Here is a 24,615-nt window from a genome sequence, read left to right on the forward strand (position 1 = left end):
TGGAGCAACGATCTATAAGTATCACTGGGTTTCCTTATGAGAGCATTCAAAATTTGTCTGATCTGACACAGTAAAATGTGATTTTTTCTTGGTGTAATTTCGACAAACAGTATTGTAACTAAGCAGGAGAACATGCACAGAGCAGTATCCCAATTCAGAAGCCCATGTGGAGCCTTTACTAATTCCCACCCATCAGTGTGCCATACTGTAGTGGTATTTCAAATGTTTCAGGCTATCAACAATGGAACACGACATTATTGTCAGATAAACTGCATATTACTTCAATTTCTGATAACTAGATTCTATGGAAGGACTTGGTAAATAAAACAGCAGTGGGTTGGTGTCTTGCTTAAAGCTAGAATGCTGCTGCATTCTTTGCTACAACTTCGATTATATATAAATGTCTGTCCCAACTCAGTGTCTGTTAAGGTCGACTTTTCAGCATTGTAGTGCAAAAAAATATGTGATTTTTCACCAATCACCATATATATCAACACAAAAGTCTGACAGTTTGCAAAGCAATTTAAAATGTAATCCAGATTCGCTTCTCCTGGGCAATTCCTATCCTCCACACAAATATTTAATTAAACACTAGTAGCAAGTGTAGGGCAGCAGACTATTAAATTTACTATATTGGTAAATTTGTGATTCATTTCTTACATAAATAGTGACAATGATTATCACATTCATTTTCATTACATTTAAGCAGCTGTGACATTCAGTAAACTGTAATTGTCTAGCATGCCAACATACGCACATACAAATTATATATATACATAACTTGTAAATTTGTTTGTTCATCATTTCAGTAGAAATGCTGTAAGTGATCTATGGAACATATAATTAACTAACTAGCCCCCAACTTAATTTTCATTAACAACAGCATTTGTCCCTACATAGCCCTCCGGTATTGTCGGCTGATACTCATATCTGAGTTTCCATTTTTCTCCTGCATTTCCCCCACATACATTACACATAATAGAGGGTGGAGGGTGCTGGGCCTGGTGAAGTTTGCATCTCTAATGTTTTTCATTTTCCTGCCTCCTATGTTCCTGCTCAAAATGTAAGACAGCAGCTGAAGTAGTTGTGTGCCAATGTTTACGATCTTCTGCTGTGATGCACCAATTACTTGGGTCAATGTTTAGACTCTTTAGGTTCTTCTTGAACTGGTCTTTACAGCACTTCAGAGGAGCACCATGGGGCCTTCCAACTGTGCTCACTTCGCTATATAAAATTTGTCAAGGAAGTCTGTTGTTTCTCATCTGCTGGACATGCCCAATCCATGTGACTTGGTGACTAATAACAGTGGCTTCTATACTTCCCATTTTGGCCTTCTCAAGAACTGTAGCGTTTGATACGAAGTCATCCCATTTGTTGTTCAAATGTATCTAAGCTTCTGTTGGTTGCAGCAGTCTAGTTTCTTACAATCACAGTGATATAGTATCTACATTTTGCAACCATAGAGTAGGGCAGAACAAGAACTGCTCGATATATTATCAGTTTGATGCATAATGTCAGATACTTATTCAGGAAGACCAAATGTACAAGATGTCCAAAAGCAACATGTGCAGCTTGCATCCTGTTCTCCACGTCCTTTTCCAGCAAGCAATTAGTTGATAATACACTTCACAGATAGAGGAAAAGATCTACTTGTTCCAAAGTTGTGCTGGAAATAGAGATAATGAGATCCAGAAATGTAGTTCCATGAGCTGGCTCTGCTAGCACCTTTGTTTTTTGGATGTTGACGGTCAGGCCAAATTGTTTATATGCACTACTGAAACAACTTACACACAGTTGCAGCTCTGCAGGTGTATGAGCTGGAGAAGCACTGTCATCAGCATTCTGTATTTCAGCTACCTGAGTGAGACTTGTGAATCTATTAGAGAGCAGTCTGGAGTGATTAAATAGCCATCTGTCAAATCTCTATTTGAGTTCTACTCCTGTCTTGTTTCCAGACGATGTCTCATAAAGTATGGCTGCCAGAAACCGAGCAAACAACATTGGTGTGAGAATGCATCCTTGTTTGAGCACACTGATAATAGGGAATTTGACAGATGTTTCATTCTGGTATAGCACTTGTCCAGACATGTCATCATGGAAAGCTTGAATCTGTTTATCAGAGTGCTCACAGTAGCCAAAACATTTTAAAACCTAACACATTGCTTCTCTGAGCACACAATATAACAGACCTTTTCTAAGTCACAGAAAATAAACAGTAAAGGCTTATGTTGTTCCCTGCACTTCTCCTACAGTTGTCATGCACAGAAGATAATATCATTGGTTCCTCCGGAGGGGTGAAATCTGCACTTAGATTCAGAAAGTACAGTCTCAGAAAGAATCTGGAGGCTATTCAACAGAATTTTAGCAAAAAATTTACCGGCCACGAAGAGCATGTATATGTCATGGTAGTTACCACAAATGCTTTCGTTGCCTTAACAGGTGATAATGGCAGAGTTCTTCATGTCAGATGGCACATTACAGGTTTCCCACATTAGAAGAAACAGGGAGAAGAGTCTGGTTTTTAGAGGCAAGCCACTACCTTGAATGATCTCAAAGGGTGCCTTTCTTGGTTTCATGCAATCTAGAGCCTTTCTGAATTCATGAAATGTTGGTGGGACTGCCATACTAGGTTGTGTTGGATGTTGTGGGACATGTTCGAGAAAGTTGCCAACAGTAATAAAACCATGGTTTAAGAGTGAGTTGAAATGCTCTTCCCAGCGATTCAAGATGTCCTGACTCAGTCAGGATGGTCATTCTGCTGGTGGCTTTCAAGGTTCCTGATGAGGAATGAATAGGAGCCTATATATATATTTTTTTATTGCAGTGTAAAAACTTTGCAGGTCCCTGGTATCTGACAGACTTTGGAAATCTTTGGCTTTTCATTGCCACCAGTCATTCTTGATTGTTTTTATTCCAGTTTGATGTTTCTGCTTGAGCTCTTGAAACTGAGCTTTCTTTTCCATGGAGGATGCACCTTTAGTATGAGATAGGTAAACATCCCAGTTGACACTTACAAGGTTCTTAATCACTTCATTGTTGTCATCAAACCAGTCATCTTTTTTCTTTGCCACTGCAGTCTTCTTGCTGGTGGTTTTTTTCTTTAATTAATTAATTTATTTATTTAAAAGTGGACCATTCCTGTTCCATACCTGTTGTGTTAACTGGGGCATTTCTAAGTCGATCCAAAACTATGCCTTGCAGGAGAGAGGGAACAGTTTTGTTCTGCAGACTGCCGATATCAAATTTTATCCTGGAAGGATTTGAGAAGTAGGACCATGGTTTATGATGGACACGGATCCTCAGGTGGCTAATCTGCAGTCTGTGATCAGTCCAGCAATCTTTGATATTTTGAGCTGTTTTTGTGATCAGTACGTGTTTCTCATCATGCTGCTGAGAGACGAGATAGTCAATGAGATGCCAGTGTTTAGAACGTGGATGCATCCACGTGGTCTTATAATGATTATGTAAGTGCAAGTGCATATTGGTGGTAAAAAGCTCATGCTCAGTACAGGGACATGTAAGTAGCAGCCAACTTGCATTGCATTTTCCAACACTTTGATTACCCATAATGTTTCCCCAAAAACAATTCTCTCTTTCCAACTCTAGCACTGAAGTCGCCTAGTAACAAGATTTCGTCTTCAGTTGGTATCATGACAAAAACATTGCTCAGTTGACAATAAAACTCATTTTTTTTTTGGTATGCTACTCACTGGCTAAAGTGGGAACATAGGCAGGGACAAGGGTGACAAAACTATCTCCAGGAAAGGGAATCTGAAGAGTCATAATTATTTCACTGACAGCAATAGAGGTTAATTGAGGTTTTTTTTTTTTTTTTTTATACACAACGGATGCACGTGTTACTGCACCCTTTCTTTCCAAAAGATGGTATACCCTGAGCTAGCCTCACTGATGTGCCCTTCACCCAAAAGTCTAGTTTCACTTAACACAGCAACATCTATATTTAACCCAGCTAGCACATGGGTGAGGAGAACTGTTGTTCTTTCCGGTATATTACCTTTTAAGTTTAGAAAAGACCTGACATTTCACATTCTAATAGCCATAGTTGTATAGTTCTTTCTAGGTTTTCATCCGCAAATTAGGAGTGACCTTTTGGGTGCAGATTCCCAGCCAGGTACAAGTGTGACTACCGATGTTCAGCCCACCTTTTCTAGGGCTTCCCCCCCTCCCCGCAGTGTGGGCAGCAGTTATCCTAAATAGGCCTGCCCAGTCACAGATGCACAACCAGATCCCTGAGTAGTCACATGAGTTCTCAGGAAGGAGACCATCAACACCTGCTGCCAGTGTGCATGTCCAGACTAGTAGCTTCCAGCCTCACTCAAGCCTGCTACCACCACTCTTATCCCATCGCCACTGGACTTTAAGGAAAATGGTAGACATTGTCATTGGCATCTCTTTGTTTAATGTGGATCTTAAATTGTGAGGAAGTAACCCACTCACTACGATTCTGGACTCATTTATCAAGGCACATGGATATGAATCATGCAATTCCAAACACCAGAACTGCAATGAACTGGCGTGAGATCAAGGACATTAGAGCAGTGCCTTTTCAGCCAGTTTGTATTGCTTGACCTCTTCTGCCTACATGACCTTGGGAATCTCAGGCATGAGATGTTCCTCTTCCATCCACTTCTCCATTATGCCTTAAGATGTTGAGGAAAAGGATTATGGGAATGGATGTGGAAAGAGATGGGGCATTGTGGTACACACTTTGTCTGGTTCACCCACTGAGATCTGTTTGGTTTGGGAGATCCTGCCAGTAGAGACCTTAGCTTCACATGAACACGCAAACCTCTCTGCCCACACGGGCAGTGCTACAATATTAAGAAGTAAGGACATGAATATGGATGTGCAGGATGCCCCTTGGGAGGAATCATCCACAAAGGATGCAACACTTCACAGCCTTCAGGATCTGTGAATCATACCAAGGGAGGGGTTGGATATGGTACGTACAGAACTACTGAGAAGTGCTGTGGAGATTTTCCTAAAAGATATATAGATCATACCTAACTGCTCATTGTGTGAGTCTGTATACATGGAAATGACAATTATTGCTCTCATACAGGTCTAACCTGAGGCTAGCTTTTTATCTTTTATGGCACTGTTATCGATGGTGGAGAATTCCCACTACATTTTGTAAACAAAGTTCGCATACTCTCACAATGTTCATATCATCTTTCGATGCCCTAGTTTTCAAGCTAACAGAACCCACAATAAAGTATTCTGTGTTAATGTTTCTCAGCATTACTGTCATATAGTGCAGTCACAGTAGCATGTGAGGGTACATAACAATGATTTATAAATGTGAAACTCCATTGTGATTAAAATAATATTAAAGAACTTGAAGATCATTTCTTTTGCCACCAAACAAGACAAAATAATATATAAATAAACATCTAGACATTCTTATCGCATTTGCGCAAGAAGTATTAGAATCAGAAATAAATTCTGGGTATCAGTTTCAATCCATGAAAGGTAACTTCAGAAAATGAAAGTCACAAATGAATAAATCAAAAATGATAGTGTTCCGACTAATTAAATTTCCCTAAGAAAGTTGTCTCCTCGAAAAAGGCATCATTGTAAATTCATTACTTTCTAGGTAATACACAATATAGACGGCAAAAAAACCAACACCGTAATGTTAACTGATTACTGTTTCTGTTACATTTCGCCTTCCTATTCCATTAAAACAGAATTACAACTCTATCAGTGAGAGGTAATTGCTTCCACAACTTTATCAACAAATGCAGCGTCATATTTCAGTTTACTTTGGTGGGTTTGACACAATTCCTTTTCACACATTTATCTCCAAATAGGATCTCAATCTTCTCATCTGAAACATCCTTAAAAGTTATGATTTCTTAAGGTGACCTGATTCACATTTCTCTCTCACACTTACCAATGAACAAATTTATGTTCTAGAAAGCTGAGTGTAGTTAGGTTACAACAATCACAATTTCTTATTTTAATTGTAGGCAATTCCTGGAAAATCAAGCTATGTGTACAGATTAATTTAAGATCATGGATTCATGCCATAATTCTTCAGTTGAGAACTCAAAAGTTCATGTTCAAGGCAATTTGATGAAAACTTGATCCTACCTGTCATCCCTTAGCCCTGGGTCAAGCTCTAAGAGGCCAAGAGGTTCATGTGGCAGAAGACGAGTAGGTGGCGGTCGACCGAGAGGTGTAGGAACAAGAGGCTCAGCCCAAGGGTCTGCAGCAGCTGCCCCCCAACCGCCACGACGATCAGCTAAAGTGGATGGCCCAGGAGGGGCTAATGGTGGTGGTGGCCAGTCAGCAGTACCAGCCACTGGGAAACCCCACTCATCCTCCAGAGGCGCCATGAGCCCCACTTCCTTCTCAGCCCAGTCTCCTCGAACAGAAGCTTCCCAATCAGCAGGGGGCACACGCCTGTAAAGGAAACATTTCCACTCACTGCAATAGCTGTTATGGTCTATAATCCATGGGATCAATTATTTACTGACATAGTTTAAAAGGAACTATAATGGCAAAACAGAAAGTATCAGTATGAGGAATTTGAAAAGGCTAATGCCACCAGCATCACAGAAACAAAATTTAAATTTTTCAACATAGTAATGTGACTGCAGGTGATGTCCAACCTTCCAGAAAAATAAAATGACAATTTCCGAACACAACTTGAACAAAGATCGTATATTTGATCTTCTGCATACTGAAGGCCTGCACAGAGATGGCATAATAAAGGAAACCATCAAAATCGGAATCAATGAAGAGTTTATAACAGACAGTGGGTGAGCTACTCCCCACTGTCTAAATAAAGACGATATAGAAGCTGCTTTAAGGATCTGCTCGAAGTTGATTACAGTGACACTGTCTAATCATAAAAACACAAATAATTTAATTAATCCAATAACTGAATTTCTTTGTCACAAAACTGTTCCCTTTAAATTGGTAAAATGTGTAAATGGGAAGAATGCCTAGCAGTTGGAAGTATCAGGAAAAGAGGGGCAGAAATCAACTACCAGTATGAGGAGAAAACCTGTACGACACTAACAGAGACAAGTCCTCTACATACCTCACCCCAATAAACATGCTGAATTCGGAGCTCAAAAAGAAACTGCATAAGATAAAAATTTAGGTGTCATCACCAACCACATATGTAATAAGACTAAACTCAGAGTTAATTCCAACAAACTATTGAAGCTATTTAAAAACACAAACAACAAAAAGACTTCTGAAACCACCAACAATTTAAAGGTGAATTTGGTATATGACATGACCCAACAACGTAAGAAGTGATGCCTGTCAAGTATACTAAAGGTGATGACTACTCATTATAATAAATTATAATTTTATAAAGGCCAAATGTTTAAGAATTTCAAAATATAACTCCATAAGCACATTGACTGTTTTAGATTTAACCGATCTAACAAGGAGCCAAAGCAAAAAATGTTATGGGGCAGTTGGCACAGCAGTTAATAAGAGAGATAACTGTAAGAGTTTTCAAAGACCTCTTTAAATTTTTGTACAGGTCAAGAGATAATCCACAAACACAGACAGTTAGACAAAAAATAATGACACACTGAAGTAATGCCAGCTGAGATGTATTATATAAATTGAAGTCTGAAGAAATGTGGTGATCGTGTTTCAATAGAAACAATTACAGCTGGAAAAAAGAAATACAAGCAGAACTAGCAAGAGGGTCATTCCATGCCAAGTGGTCTAGAGGCTCCCACATGACCCTCATGGATTTTGATGAAATTTTGTATGTACATTCACACATGTTCTCAATGAACACTGGTAAAGTTTCAGTTACAGAAATTCAATACTTTCGGAGATACAATCACTTGTTTAAGACCATTGCACAGCTTTCTATAGTGCGTCCTTGAATTTTCAGCAACTTTGAGATGAGATATCTCCGTAAGTATTTGCATGAAAGAAACAAAACTTGGCCATCTTATACAACTTCTAAAGCTCTTTAAAGTAAAATATTAAGAAAAGGATTTCTGAGCAATTTTCATATAGATAATTTGAAGCAAAGTTGGGCGAAAAAATAGCTGTTTAAAAAAAATGTGAACTTTAGTTTTTTATATCTCCAAAAGTACTTGTGGGATGTACATGAAACTTTGCACACCATAACTCACCAACACGAGGTCTTAGAATATAAAATTTCATTCTCCTATTGCTTTCCATTATTTCACAAATCTAGGGTAAATTTGACGATTTTTCAAAAAGTGCTAAAAACGGGTATTTTTAGTCAAATTTTTCAAAAAAGTGTTTTCTCCTAACTCTTCTAAACTATGGTAATTAGAAAGAGCATATTCTAAACTATCTAGAAAAGTGGATTTGGTTTTGCAATGCAAGCATATAAGGCCCTAAAAAGTAGCATCATCAAAGAGGCGCACTGTAAGTTCGAACACATTTTTCTGGCACTCAAATTATACCTGAAATCTTTTATTTTGCCTTATACATGTTTATTAATGTCTGGGATAAGTGAAATAAGAAGTCCTGATGAATAGGACCCAGCTTAAGTTCGAATAGCAAAAGAATAAAAATAGAAACAATGTTATTTCTTAATTGTCACCTCACCCCCCCCCCACCCCGCCCCCCCCCCCCCCTCTCTCTCTCTCTCTCTATCTATCTATCTCTATCTCTCTCTCTTATCACACACACACACACACACACACACACACACACACACACACTCTTATTATTAAGAATGAATGTAAATCATATAATTTATTTGCATAATCATCTAATTATTAGTTGCCTGTTTAATGAACAACACCAGCTTACTGATGGAAAAGAAGTGTATAAATGAGTTGCTATGGTCCATGGTGGCTCAACCACTGCTAGTTTCATTTCACCTGAGAAAACTAGCATTCCCATTGCCATAGGGGCCACGCCCAATAGCTTAGCAACAACAGCCACGGGTGGGTTTCTTTACCACAGGATCCCAAGCCTTATAAGGGTTTCTTTACACAGGTTCCCAAGCCTGATAGTAAAATTATTTAAGTGCTCTGTGTAAAATTAGAAGGCACTCTTGGGTTCCTTAGATTGTTTCCTCAAACCTATTTCAATTTTTGATATGATAGACAATAAGCTACTATTTAATTCTTCTTTTGGTGTAAAGTCCTCATCAGAATGTGATGATGAGGCCGATAAAGCTTCGTCCAAGTGTTTATTTAAGGTAGTCCTGCAAGCCGGACCTGGCTTTATGTTATTAACAAGCTGCTTCTTCAACATATCAGAAGCCTTATTAGCTGTTTCAGTATCAAGAGTGCGAATTCGTGCCTTACCATTATGATTCACCTTCCCAAAGGGATTGAAGCATTTTTTTTGTAACCTCTCATATTGTGTCAATAACAGGGCTTCATGGTGTAGGCAAACTTGAGATGTATTGTCCAGCTTTGCTTCAGAACGTCGGACCAACAACTCTTTTTCCTCACCACTAAAATCCGCAAACCATTTGAAGCAGCTTTTTTGACAAAGAAAAAGACATGACACTTTGTTCCACTATCTCCTTGCCCAATTGAGCAGGAGGGTATGCTGTTCCCTTCTGCATCCATCTTTAATCAGTAACTAAATAATGTATTTGGCCTCTAAGTGCAAATTATAATCTGCTCAAATTTCAGACAAATTGCTACTGAATGAAATTATACACAATGTATAATACCAATGAAAAAATCTAATAAGAGATGTATGCTATAAAAGACACAATCAAAACAATTTTTAGTAAATGAGATTACAAACTTTGATGGTCTTACGAATCACTTAACAATCCACACTCAGTCAAGAGAACCCACTCACTGTGCTGCAAACACACCACTGAAATACTGATTGTTCAAACAAGGCTCACAATAATGAAACAATCTGATTGTTAAAGTAATTGTTGCCATTATATTTTCTATAAACAGTGAATCTTGTGAATTTTCTCTGTGAAACTAGTGGTTACGTATTTACCAAGGTAGTAGGCTACATTTAAGTGTGATTAAATACAAAATTAAAACTCTTAGATGTTTAACCAACCAATTTCACACGTTTCCCTAATAACTTTAAGACAAAAATTCACAGGTTACAACACCTAGGTATTAAAATCTCTGCAATATTGATTGGAAAATTTACATCACTTGATGCATGATTCAAGCAAACTGATTTATTTTTGGAAAAATGCTTTATACAATTGAATCCAAAAATTAGGTCTTCATTTTCCACTTGTAAATATTTACAATTTTGAGAAGTACAAAAAATATGAAGTTATATTCATTGAATTCTTTATGATCTCTCTCTCTCTCTCTCTCTCTCTCTCTCTCTCTCTCTCTCTCTCTCCCCCCCCCCCCCCCTTTTTTTTTTTTTTTTCCCCAAATGAGAAGAGTTTTATGCAGATGAACACTTACAATAAAAGTAGAAGGGCTACTTCTCATAGTTTTCAAGTTTTTCTGACAGTCTCATTGCCTATTTACTAGATCTTTTTATTTCAATTATTCAAGGCACTAATAAACATTTATTAGGCATAATAAAAGGTTTCAGGTATAATTTGAGTGCCAGAAAAATGTGTTCAAACTTCCAGTGCGCCTCTTTGATGATGCTACTTTTTAGGACCTTATATGCTTGCATTGCAAAACCAAATCCACTTTTCTAGATAGTTTAGAATATGCTCTTTCTAATTACCGTAGTTTAGAAGAGTTTGGAGAAAACACTTTTTTGAAAAATTTGACTAAAAATACCCGTTTTTAGCACTTTTTGAAAAATCGTCAAATTTACCCTAGATTTGTGAAATAATGGAAAGCAATAGGAGAATGGAATTTTATATTCTAAGACCTTGTGTTGGTGAGTTATGGTGTGCAAAGTTTCATGTACATCCCAAAATTACTTTTGGAGATATAAAAAAACTAAAGTTCACATTTTTTTAAAACAGCTATTTTTTCGCCCAACTTTGCTTCAAATTATCTATATGAAAATTGCTCAGAAATCATTTTCTTAATATTTTACTTTAAAGAGTTCTAAAAGTTGTATAAGATGGGCAAGTTTTGTTTCTTTCATGCAAATACTTACAGAGATATCTCGTCTCAAAGTTTCTGAAAATTCAAGCCTGCACTATTGGAAGCTGTGCTATGGTTTCAAACAAGTGACTATATCTCTGCAAGTATTGAATTTCTGAAACTGAAGCTTTACCAGTGTTCATTGAGAACATGTGTGAATGTTCATACAAAATTTCATCAAAATCCATGATGGTCATGTGGGAACATTTCTCGATATTAGACCACTTGGCACAGAATGGCCCAAGATGATTTATGGAATGCCTGTGGCAGAAGACAAGACCCTAAAACTGGAACAATATTGTAACTGTGCTACTTCACAAGAAAAAGGGCAAGCAACAACAAAAAATTGCACTAAAATTACCACCAATTGCATAAAGGATTATTTGCTTTTAACCAATCAAATGAATAAGTAGGCTTTGGAAGTGTATACAACACAATCGACCACTTGCAAGCTATGAAAGAAATTACAGAACTCATCAATGAGCAGGAATTACCATTTTCACTGAGATTAATTAGTTTGTGAAATCTGATTCAGTCTCAATAAAATCTGCACTCATAAGCCTTTGAAAAACATGGCACTGAATCTATCTACGTTGCTACACTACAAAAATATATACATCAACACCACACCTGGATGGAATTCATCAGGTTAAAGCAGCATTCAGAAATGAAAGAAGAGTCAGGCAAGGAGATTCCACATCATCGGAACTGTTATCAGTAGCCCTGAAGAACTCTTTAGATCTCTAATGTGGGAAAATGAAAGTAGTATATGTTAACAGTCCATAACTGAAATCCTTCATTTTGGAGACGAGGTTGTACATGGTTAATCGTAAGCAGTTCTGGGATTCAGATGGTGACTCCACGGAACCCACAAGACGTTTTTTTAAAAAAAAAAAAAAAAAAAAAAAAAAAAAAAAAAAAAAAAAAAAAAAAAAAAAAAAAAAAAAAAAAAAAAAACCCGACATATATCAAGCAGGTTTTTATAAGGGAAACAAACTTGAGGACAATATTATAGAAAGAGAAGACAAGGCAGGTGAAGATGAGATGGGAGATACAATCTTGATAGAAGAGTTTGACAGAACATTAAAAGGCCTAATAGAAGCCCCAGAGTAGATGATATTCCCTCAGAATTACTGAGATCTTTCGGAGAGTCCGCCATAACAAAGTTATTCCATGTGGAGTGCAAGATATATATAAGACTGATTAAATACCCTCAGAATTCATTAAGAATATAATAATTCCAATGAATGAACATGTTGACAGCTGTCAATACTACCGAACCACCAGTTTAATAAAGTACGGTGGCAAAATACATTCTATCCTGAATTTTCCATTGTTTGATGGTTGCAAAATATTGACACAAATGATTTACGGAACACTGGAAAAACTTGTAAAATTGAACTTACGAAAAATCAGTTTCTTTTCCAGAAGAAAGTAGTAACACATAAGGCAATACTGACCCTATGATTTATCCTAGAAGATAGGCTGATGGAAGGTAAATCCACAGTTACAGCACTTTTAGATTTAGAGAACACTTCTGACAATTCAGACTGGTCTACACTTTTTGAAATACTGAAAATAGCAGGGATAAAATACAGGGAGCGAAAGACTACTTACAAACTGAACAAGAACCAGAGAAAAGTTATAAGAGTCAAAGGACATGAAAGAGAAGCTGTAGTTAAAAAGGGAGTGATACTTTGTTGTAAGCCTGTCCCAAACATTATTCAACGTGTACAATGAGCCAGCTGTGAAGGAAACTGAGGAGAAATTTGGAATAGGGTACTAAAGTTCAAGGAGATGAAATGGAACCTTTAAGGTTTGCCAATGACATTGAAAATTTGCCAGGTATGGCAAAGGACTTGAAAGAGCAGTTGAATGGAATGAATAGTGTCTCGAAAGAGATAAAATGAACATCAACAAAATTAAAAAAAGGGTAATGGAATATAGTCAGCTTAAACAAGGTGATGCTGATGGAATTATATTATGAAATGATACACCAAAAGTAATCTACGAGTTCCTTTACCTGGGCAGCAAAATAATCGATGACAGCCAAAGCACAGAGCACATGAAATGCAGGCTAGCAACGGCAAGATAAAGAAAACCTTGTTAACATCATACATATAATTAAATATTAGGAAGCCTTTCCTGAAGATATTTATCTGGAGTGTATCCTTATTTGGAAGTGAAACATGAACAGCAAACTATTCAGACAAGAACAGATTACAATCTCTTGAAATGTTATGCTTCAGAATAATGATGGAGATGATGAAGATTAGAATGCTATGTCAAATAACTAAGAAGGAGATACTCCATCAAATTGGGAAAAAAATTTATGGCACGAATTGACTAAAAGAAGGTATCCAATGATAGAGCACATCCTGAGGCATCAAGAAATTGTTTGGTAATGGAAGGAAGTGTGACAGGTAAAAATTGTAGAGGAAGAACAATGCTTGAATGCTGGCTTGCTTGTGATGGACCAGAATGGGTAGCAGCACCAAACCAGTCTTCAGACTGAAGACCAAAACAACAATAGTGCATAGAGCAGCTCTCCAAGTATTTAGCTCACATTACACGTGCTCAACATAGCACCATTTGTGAAGTGGCAAACGTCAATTCGTGCTTGCACTTAATTGAAGTCCCTGACACTAACTGCATGAGAAGGCATGACTGCAGCTTGCTCTGGACATCTGTTTGTTGGGATGTATATCTGCAGGCACAAACTAATTTAATGCCACAATATGGGGCCAATGATTTGTCTACATTTTCTGACAGGGCTGCCCCCTGTACAACTACTACATCATGGTGCATATTACAAACTGAAACTTCTAGAGATGTTCTGTCCACTTATATGTGTCATTTTGCTGTTGTCTTGTAGTTTTTGTGCAGTAGTCTCTGAAACTCGGGAGGTATTTGCAAATAACCCTTACTCTTTGCCCCAAGTGCATATAAACTTCGACAATTAATTTATAATCAACAAATAAAAAGAATTTAGCACAAATGAACAATGAAATCCTAGAATCAGTTGATGAGTATTTTTTTATTTAAGGACATGAAGACAGCAGCTAGATGGACAGAAGATTAAAGCATCCTGGAGCTCTTTTGGAAAATCAAATAAGAGTTTCCAAAGTGAAGCTTTCAAAATTTCTGAAATGGAAAGCTTATAATCAGTCTGTATTACCAGTTTGACTTTTGGCAGTTACAAATGAGAAAAATAACAAAACAATACATGTGCTCAGTTACCAATGGAGGGCTGCACATAGAAAATTATTGTGCAGGACAGGAAAAGAAACAAACAAATCAGTTTATTCACTAGAATTGGATATGTAACTATGACAGTAATGGCAATGAAAGGGAGGTGGGCGAGACTCGTAACCAGGTAAATTACTGGTTGAAGGACGAAGGATGTTCTTTACTAGATTCCAAGACATAAGATAAGGTAGAAATGACATAATGCAAAGTAGATAGATGACATGAGAAAATATGCAGGGTAACCTGGATCAATATTGTTACAGATTTGTAATATAATAGTAATGTCTGAAGAGGCTGGAGGAAGCCTTTAGTCAACAGAGCCTGTTAAATGTCAGATGATGAAGAAGATTATGATGGTTATTATTATTTGTTTAAAGTCACTACCAATGTTGGCTTTAAATACTGTGTGGAAAGAGCATCTCTTCATTGAAAATATAAATATATTTCAACCATTACTGACTCCAATTACATTTAACAATTCTGTGATCTTTAAGTCAGCATGGTACATGTGCTTTTGTTTACAAGTATACTGAACACAGTGCTATCTACTAGTTAAAGTTGATCAGGTTGGCTGTGCCAAGACAGCTGTCGGTACCGATGGAGACCATTCAATTTCTATCAATACAGCTATTACTGTCACTCATCAGGCTGAGAGTCTTCTTAAAGTAAACAATAGTCTTTTGCTGCCCGGCCATCAGCACAGATCAATAAATTCATATCCAAAACCACAGAAGTCTCTGTGACATTCCCCAGGCTCCAACTATAAGATATCAGTTAATCCTGAATATGAGACTGCAAATGACAAGCTGTTCTTTCATGCCACACTTCATTTTTTTGTCTGACTAAAAACAGCAGAAACTAATGTTTTGCTCTCCCCATCCAGATTTACATCATTCCAAAATGTACTCTGCAGGGAACGCACAGTGTACAGTGGAGGATACATCATACCAGTATCATTGACCCCAATCCCCAAACCCGATATCTGACACCCAGTTGCAAAACAGTAACAGCTTGACAATTAAAAAACATATTCAGCTGATGTTATTCAGCTCACATGCTACCATTTACCATTCTTATGTCTAGAGTTCTGTGTGCCCAAGAGTTCAGTCTGAGCAGCTATAGCTAGTGCAGCACTGCTGTTGCATGCTGTGCCGCTATAGCTGAATGAGAGCTGAGAAGGCGGGCTCGTGCTGCAACAATCACACATTAGCAGATCGTTGTTGTGTGATTCTCATGAGAATCACACAACAACGATCTGCTAATCAGTTGTAGAGGAAGAACAATGCTTGAATGCTGGCTTGCTTGTGATGGACCAGAATGGGTAGCAAAGTTTGTCACGTGTTACACCACAGCATGGGCAGATGAGCTGGACAAAGGAAAACTGGCTCAGCGAAGGGGGCCATCAGTCATGATCCTCAGCAACCTCGATGATCAACAGAATCAGACCTTGATCATAGTACATCAGTTCCTTCTCTCTACATCCAGTGCAGAGGCACAGGTTGGACAAAGCTGTACAACAGCACGGACAACTGCTGCGAGCTCAAGTTTGGTGTTGGGTCTGTTTAATCTGATGCCACATTCAAGTTGCATGCAGACATTATGACTGACTTCAGAGCACTCAAGAGAATTGTTGCTGCCCATATTGTAGCAGTAGTTTGTGAAGAAGAGGACGCCACTAAATCAGTGAAAGAAGGCAACCAAGGTGCTCCTCTGAAAGCTGCCTTGGATTTGCAATATAAAAGCAGTCATGGAAGGGCCTGTCTGTGCTGCCTTCTGGTATGTAGTAAACATGAATAAGAAGAGGCCACCACTGTCTACTGTCATCGTGCAAATGGCAGCCAACACTGGTGATATTTTCAGGCTAAGGAAGCTCCTAGCCTTCCCTGTCAAGTGGTAGCTCTCCCTCCCCAAAGCCTGGATCCTGAGTCCTAGAGCTTCAGGTGCCAGAGAGATAGACATGTGGCAAAGCACTGCCCCTATGCTATGAGGTGCAAGAGATGTTCAGGTGAGCATAACAGCTGTACGTGTGGTATAAGGAAAAAAATGAACTCCAATGTGCACCGATTGTGGTGGGTCCCATATTGCCAACTGGCAAGGCTGCCCAGATTTCTCAAGCTGTAACTAGACCGACAGCAACGAGATGGTTTCAGCCACAATGTCACACCAGTGAAGAGGAAATGACGCATTCCAACACACTGATTTCTGGCACAGCTGACAGAAGAATCGGCAGCAGTTACCCCTGACTGTAAATGACCACCATCAATGGTGAGAGGGGGGACCAGCCACAAGCGAGTGGACGGGAAATGCTGCCCGAGCATGAGAAGATGAAGTAAAGGAATGATGAATGCCACATTGTGCGATGTCACTGATAAGGCTACAGCAGTCTTTAAAGCCACAACAGTGACAGAGAGGGTTACTTTCAGGGCCACCCTGGCTGCGGAGACAGAAGAGGTCTGCCTACAGCCACTGCAACTGTGTGTGGCAACAGAACACCATCACCATACTGAAGCAGAAGACACTGCCTCTATCAGTGCCCCATCCCCAGAGCGTAATGAAGGAGAGAGTGTCAACGAACAGAAGACATCTGCCTTCACCTTTTGCTGACTGGCCTTTCAGGCAAATGATGAAGAAAAAGATTCTGGCCACCACAGCTGCCTCACTACGGGTGGCTTAAACACCAACAAACATCCAACAGAAGTAGCCTGGTGAGATGGACAACACCTGCAGCAACATCCTTTGGTAAATCAAGCAATTGCCTGAGGTGCTGGGAGGCTGAGCCATGCCAGCTGAGCCACGACGCAGTCCATCTGGAACAACACACAAGTAGAAACGGGGGCCAAAATAGTGATTGCTGCACTGCCACTGACACAGTGACAGTTTGCAGCAGAGAGGCTCTTCAAAGCAATGCTCTGTGCTGCTGCAGTGATTTGGACTGACATCTTTATGACAAACAGAGGTAATGACACTGGTATCCAGCTACACATACCCACTACTAACATAACCCTACCATTGCATTATCTGTAGCAAGGAAGTCCACTACTCTTACAACCCATCCTGACCATCACAAAGATTTTTTCCCCCCATGGCAGATTTTCCTTCTGCCTTCAACTCGCTGTTTCTTCAAGCACTGTGTTCACCCAGACTTACAGACAATGTCATAGAACCACATCCTGTGAACTGCTCAATTTGAATTACTTAACTTTAGCAGGGGTGACAGCTGTATTTTTTGAGATGGCCCTATGCTAGTGCGAACATGGACGGTCCCACTCTGAAGGGACAGCACTTGTGCAAGAATGCTGACTTATTTGTTTATGAACAGACTTTTATTTATGTTTATTGTAAATGGTCTGAGTGTGACCGAATGTTTATAACATGTCTTTTATTTAAATACTGTTGTATTATCTTAGTTTAGTGCAGAAAGTGGTCAAGTTGAGTTAAAACCATGTCTGTAAAACATAGGAACAATGTATTTTTGGTGGGGATAGTCTTCAGACCATACAACAGGAACAGTGGCAGAGAACTGTTGGTGTCAAGTGGAGACAGACTCTTTTCAAGTGGCCTGCTCAATGGAGGGATTAGAACTTTACGTTATCTAGTGGAAGGCAGGCCTGTCTGTGGTGACGTGCGTTATTTGGCTTGTGGGAGATAGATTCTGGGCAGTGGATATTGGCTACAATACATTAACTTTTGGAGGGCCTCTAACTCTTGTGAGATCTGCATGTGTTCCAGTGCAGTACTTTATCTTTCCACTTGCGCTATGGAATTGAGACCAGACACAATATGAGTTCATACTCACTATCTCTCATGTGTTAATAGGTAAATCCTCATTCTGAACTCTGAATTATTTTGAGCTGGTGAATGTTTCATATGTTGTGATCATGAAATGTACTTTGTTTTTTGCATGTCTTTGATGACTATTTAGCCTAGGGATTCTGCCACCATTCTCGCAATGCTCCCAACACAACTTTATTGCATTTAATAAGGTTATCATTCTGTCTGTAGTATAACTGGTTATCATATGACCACTTTCCTTTTATCTGAGATATACTTTCTTGAATAAAGAATATTCAACAGAATTCTCTGATGCCATCCACATCAATTACTAACATAAGAATAAAACCCTTTTTATTAATTCTTCAAGCATTTTTTATTTAAGATTTGTGTTTATTTTGTTAATCCACAATTCTATTCAATGCATAGCTTATATGACAGCAGGATCACAATGACAGGTTATTATTTCCAGCAAGATCACCCCTGGGCATGAAAGCAGCTGTGTGCAGTTCAACCCAAGTGACATTATTGAGCTATTCTTTTCAAAGAAGCCATGCATAGTCTACCAAAGATGTGAGCAACTTCAGGTAAAGTTGTAATTGGTTTGGTTGGATGGAATGCTGGTTAGGGAAACTACTCAGTGTAAAAACCATTACATAAACTCACAACAGCAATAGTTACTTTGAAGGTAAACGCATGCATGAATGGTGCTATTCATGGGTACATCTGCATATATTCAAACTAACATTTACTTTGTGGTTAAAAGTTAAAAGACAGTGTCAATATAATTACACAAATTTTGACAAATTGAGTTACTTGTAATCAATTAAAGCAATTGCATGAACTGACACTGCATGTTACTGCTACCCTCACTTAATGCTTTGTAATGCTCGAGGGATCAGCTAAAGTGCGCATCTGAGTAAATATTATTGGCATAATTAACACCATGGACATAATTCAGTGCAATGTGAACCAATGTGACTACACATTAATGACAGAGGTGAAGTTGAAATCTTCAATCAATTTGGCAGAAATTTGATTGAGTTTTTGGCTGCAATGAAAAGAAAAAAAAAAAAATCAAACCTATAGCGGCTTTTGTATTTGCACACCGGACAGAAACTGGGACTTCAAATTTATTAATATGTGATTGTGGGGCTGGAATACTAAGAGACACATCAAAATTCCTGATGTCACTCCAAATCTGTAGACAGCTGCGACTAAAGAACTCATTGACATTGTCAGGAAAGACATATCGCAATTAAACATTGCATGTGGGGTTAGGCTTCTTGAAACAGCCCACATTTCTACTGTTGTGGGAGTCAAATATAGTGCAGCAAGTGGTAAAGCCCATCTAAGACAGAGTAAGATTCATTGTAAGCTTACTTGCTAGCTCTTGCAACAGCTCCCACACAGGCTTCATCAAATGCTGGCCTACTTCCCTGCAGGGAGCTTCCCATGTTTTCTACGATAACATCAGCGCTTCTCCCCATGTAAGGTTCTCTCTGAATGCTACATGCACTGTGCCAACAAAGAAAATCTGAGGCCACAGCCTGGAAACCAAGGTCAAAGAGAATGTCACATGCCCACTAGCTGCCCTACAATCTTTCTCAAATGATTAAAAATAAACTATTTGGTACAAACTTTGATTTTACTCATTGCCTCATGTCATTAGTCAGCTTTGTAATGACCTGTGTATGGTGGTGGTCAAAGTTATTGCAATAATTTGTAATTAAGTACCCCACTGCACATAATTCAAATACTTTGCAATGAAAAACAAGGATCACAAGGAATTTCCATTCTGTGCATATTAGGTTATACATTACTGAGTACAAAATGTAGCTAACATACTGGTTAATCTTTAAGCGTGGGAGAAGATCTATATCTATCTCAATTCTGCTTGTGGGCTCGAAAGATAAAGTGAGCATGAAATATTCATAATATCCCTCATATTTATATTCTTCTGAGTCCACTGCGTAGTAGATGTCTTAAGGGCACCGTATAATGTCTCGAAGGTTGGAGCACTTGTATTTGACTAGATGCAAAACCTTCTTTTACCAAAATAACCTGTTCAGGAAATGTTCTCAGGAAATGTTCCCCATACATTATATGTAAGAAGATTCTGCCAATTTCTATGTTTATGCAGAAGAAGATAAATGTGGACTGATGAAGTATGTTGCATGCTGTGGTTGAAAATATGCAACATGGACCCTGAGTTTAAAGAACTTCACCTTTTCAATGATGCCTCCAGAAGTCAAAACCGCAACAACATTTTAGTGCACTTGGCTCCTTGCTTTGATTGGTACTGGGTAATTTACGAAGATTTATCAGTACTTTCTGTGACGTAATCACAATTATGGGACTACAAGAAGGAAAATCAGATGACTAGACAGAATTACAACAATACAATGATTTGATTCAATCCTCAAGGAAGATATCAATGTTACTTAAATCTCTGCTGAAAGTATCCTAAATATTAAACAACCAGTGGCCCAAGTTCTACAGGAAGACTACAAAGTCTCTGGAAAAGTTCTCAATTTTGATTTAGAAATACATGCAGTTAAAATAGTTCTTACTTAAATGTTATTGAAAAGCATTTGACAAGAGAATGGTCCAAATTGACACACTGAAACCTACCCTGAAAATTTTAACACAGGAAGAATACACTGAATGAAATGCACTGTCAAAACTTTTGCTGTTAAGGACACCGTATTATCGAAAAAATGTTAAAATTACTCATTTTTGACGTATGAAGAACCACTTATGACAGCAATGCACACCCCGTTTGTCTGAACTCGCAAATAAGCAGATGCAGCTCTTCTAGGAGGATGTAGCAAATAAGGAGGCACAGCCGTGACAAAAGAAAATAGTGCCACATGGCGTGAAGTGTGAAAATGCACACACATGAATTTTCCAGCACTTAAACCAAACCAAAAATGTCTCAAATCACTACTTTTTTGAATAACCTGCAGTTTATATTGATAGCTAAACTGTTCTAGATGCAATTCTTACACAAATAGCTAGCAGGGCAAAGAAAGTCAAGGCTGTGTATGATGTTACATATTACAGAGGTGTTCCATCAACAGGGATCTTAATTTGTTGCCATTAAATTTTTATAACACTTCCTGTAGCACAGTTGTTATCATAATTTGTGAATGATGTATATTTTGCTAACAAAGAAACAGTTCCTTGTTTATCTGCTGTAGTTGTCACAAAATGTGAAGAAAACAAACGTTTTCATTACACCAGGCACACTTGATAAAAGAAAAATTAGTGCATCCAGGCTTTCACAGAAATTGCTAGTTTTATTTAGGCAAAGAAATTAATTATTTCCCACGCAAGGTAAGGAGATGTTTTAGATGTAGCACTGAAAGCTATTCTCTTCTATTTTTTCCAGATTTTGCTACATTGTTTACAAGACTTTTGCAAGTAAACAGTCCTTTTTTAAAATTTTGGTCCTAATTTGTTCTGAACATGAAGACAGAGATAAATCTGTGAAAACAGCAATCCACTGATAAGAATCACTAACATCACTGTATACACATGTGTCATAGTACTCACAGACTGCACAAACAACCCCGTGTTTTTTCGCTTGAAATGATAAAGTGTGGTTTGCATGAAACCTGACCGATTAGCTTTATATATAGCTTTTATGGGATAATAAGAAGCTTCATCTTCACACCAGCTACAAATTTTTCTACAGTATCTATTAATGAAATCTCCTCTAAACGTTTAACTGAGGCAAAATTCATAATTTTTGGACTCCTCTTTCCGTATAATTTCCTGAATCTGTTTAAACAGTTCGAAGAAGCCTGGAAATCAGTAATATTCATCACCCTTGCAATTTAGAGCACCCAGTCTCGTCGATCTCCCTTGATAATGGTGCAGTGACTCTCATGAGCAGTTTAAATCTTTCGAATTTTTTTCTTTCACACTTTCACGAGTTTCACTTTGGAGCACATTTGGTACTTCTTATAAATGTTTCTTCCATTTACACAATTCACATTCACATACAGATTTTACAAAATGAAACTAGTTTTGCACACTGCTTAAATTTAAGCATTTTCTCCCTCCTTCATTTAACCAAAAAATTTACAGGTTTTTTTCTTTCTCACTAAAAGCTATTACAGTATATTTTTTTTTTTTTCTTTGGGCTTGGTAGGTATTCTATTTTTGTTGTGGACTTTAATTAACACAACAATCAGTGTTCAAACCACAATCAACAGGATTGTCTGAGTTATTTCCTCTTTCTTCACTGTTTACACAATTTCTAACGAAATGTCACTGGAATGAATGTCCACGAAATTAACTAATAAATAACACATATGTAAGTCTTCAGAAGTAGGTGATTTCGACTGTGTCACGTTCTTTGTATTTTATTTTTTCCAGGTTGGAAATAGAAATTGGATTCCTCATTACTGTGGAACTCTGGAGCCTTCACCAACAGAGATGCTATTAGCAAGCATATACCAAGAAATCAAAAAGAAAATTAATTCAATTAACCTCCATTGTTAACACTTAGTGATACTGCAAAGACAACTGCCAATTATTATGAAATTATTATATATGAGCTGGAAATTCAAGTGAATAGAAACTGTGAATGACTGTGCCAGAGAAATTATCAATGGAAACTTAAATTCACTTTACAAATTACAATCGTGTTGTGCCATGTTACCTGTTTACTATTGTGCCGCCAACCAAGGACATGGGCTCACCACATTGTGCATGTGCTGTCTGCTACAGATACGGCACAGCTGTACATTTCACCAGTCACCGCTCACTTGGGGAGCTACAAATTTGGTGGATTTTTTAATACTAGCAGTATGACTTAGCAGCTAAAATTCTAACACCGAGTTTCTTTCGGTGTATGCTTCCTGTACTAACAATTTCCAGACGGGTTTCAACTTGTCAGATTGGGCAATTCCCTTGTGAGTTCATTGAAGCTGAAGTGAAAAACACTTTCCTGCTGCAAAAGGGCAACATAGGAGTGCCCCACATACCAACTGATATGGTGTATGGGAAAATCCCAAAACAAGACAAGAAGATTCAGGTCATATGAAAGATAGTTATGTACTTTTGTTTTGAGTACTGACGATTATATGAGGAGGTGCTGATGAGAGCAACACTAGCTACTGCAGGAGATGGTGAAAGTATAGGACATGATTTTCAGAGTAAAATTTTTTGATAATGATTTCAAAACCTTTGAGTAATATGTTTATGTATATGTTCTATCATGAATGTTTTGTGAAAATATAACTATTTCTGATGCTGTAATATAAATTTTTAATGCGTACACCATAATCAGTTTGACGAGGGGTACAAATCCTCAGATTTTAATATCGTGGAACGTTCTTTAGGACGATACAATTCATCTTTCCAAGGTAGTGAGATATGAGGGAGCTCGATGTAAAGAATTTCATACAATGGGCTGGTTAAGACAAAATTAAAAATAAGAATGAGAGACAGTTATCTGTATTACGTCACAAAAGGTGGTTTTGGATTCATTCCCTTCTCCAAACTACCAATTTAATTGTTCTCAATGTGAAATTTGTTATTAAACTGTATTTCAATAGACAAGTTAACATGTACAAACAAGATGACATAGTCCCAAAAAAGGGAAATTATTTTAGATTTTATGAGAATATGAGGCATAAGAATGAAAGTGGTCAGTGATTTATTTAAACGTAACATGGATTCATAAATATTACTCTGTGAATAAATGCTGGTAAAATGATATTGACTAAACAGTATTGTCATGCCAAAGTGCACACCTACATTTATTGGTTGTGCTACGCAAGGCATTGAAATACAGACATGTATCATGGGGCAACATCCACTTGTAAGGATACCAGAGCGTATGCAGTTGCTGCCTCTCCTTGGTACTACCACCCTGGCCAGGTAACCAGTTGCTTTGTTGGATAATACAATAAATTCTCCCCTCCCCCCCCCCCCCCCTCCTCTCCTGGTAATGTGTGTGTTTTCCCACCTGTGAACAGATGAGAGAAAAACACAGCCATGTGCTGCACTCTAACAGCTACTTTACAGTATGTCAGCAATTTAGTTACTGTCATTAATTTTGCACAACTCCGTACGGCATTCCTTTGTAAAATAAAGGCCTAAACTGAACTCCTTGGTGCTATAGCCCTTGTGACATCAGTCTACAGATCAACCAGCACTTCACCTTCTGCATTAGGTACCAACGGACAATACTATTAAAATAATATATAGTAAACACATGGTGCTCATCGTAGTTAATGTCAGTTTAGCAATGAGAGCATGGAATAACTATATCAAAATTTAACACCCAAAATTAATAACCAATAAACATCCCTCAATTGGTACAAGCATCAAGCTGAACTCAAATCATACAGTAAATCTTAATTGTTTATTGGCAGAAAATATATATAAATGGAAGATCCAAGACAGAATACATTACTATGTAAGGATACATCACTATTAACTACATACAGGAAAAGAGCTGAGCCACGAATTGTCAGGAGTTCCCAGTACCTGCCCACTGCTCAGCAACTCATTTGATTTATTTACATAGAGCGTACCA

The 24,615-nt window shown here is 38.0% G+C and overlaps 1 protein-coding gene across 7 annotated transcripts in view; it reads right to left on the reverse strand.

Moving 5' to 3' along the window:
• The window catches only part of LOC126457331 (zinc finger CCCH domain-containing protein 13-like), a 243,890-nt gene that overhangs the window by 57,412 nt on the left and 161,863 nt on the right, over nt 1-24,615 (reverse strand). For all 7 annotated transcript variants that reach the window (XM_050093536.1, XM_050093537.1, XM_050093535.1 and 4 more), the window contains exon 12: nt 6,118-6,429. In XM_050093536.1, coding sequence (XP_049949493.1) covers nt 6,118-6,429 — 312 coding nt within the window. The remainder of the gene's footprint in view (nt 1-6,117; nt 6,430-24,615) is intronic.

This window comes from Schistocerca serialis, chromosome 2 (genome assembly GCF_023864345.2).
Source record: "Schistocerca serialis cubense isolate TAMUIC-IGC-003099 chromosome 2, iqSchSeri2.2, whole genome shotgun sequence".
Taxonomy (NCBI): Eukaryota; Metazoa; Arthropoda; class Insecta; order Orthoptera; family Acrididae; genus Schistocerca; species Schistocerca serialis.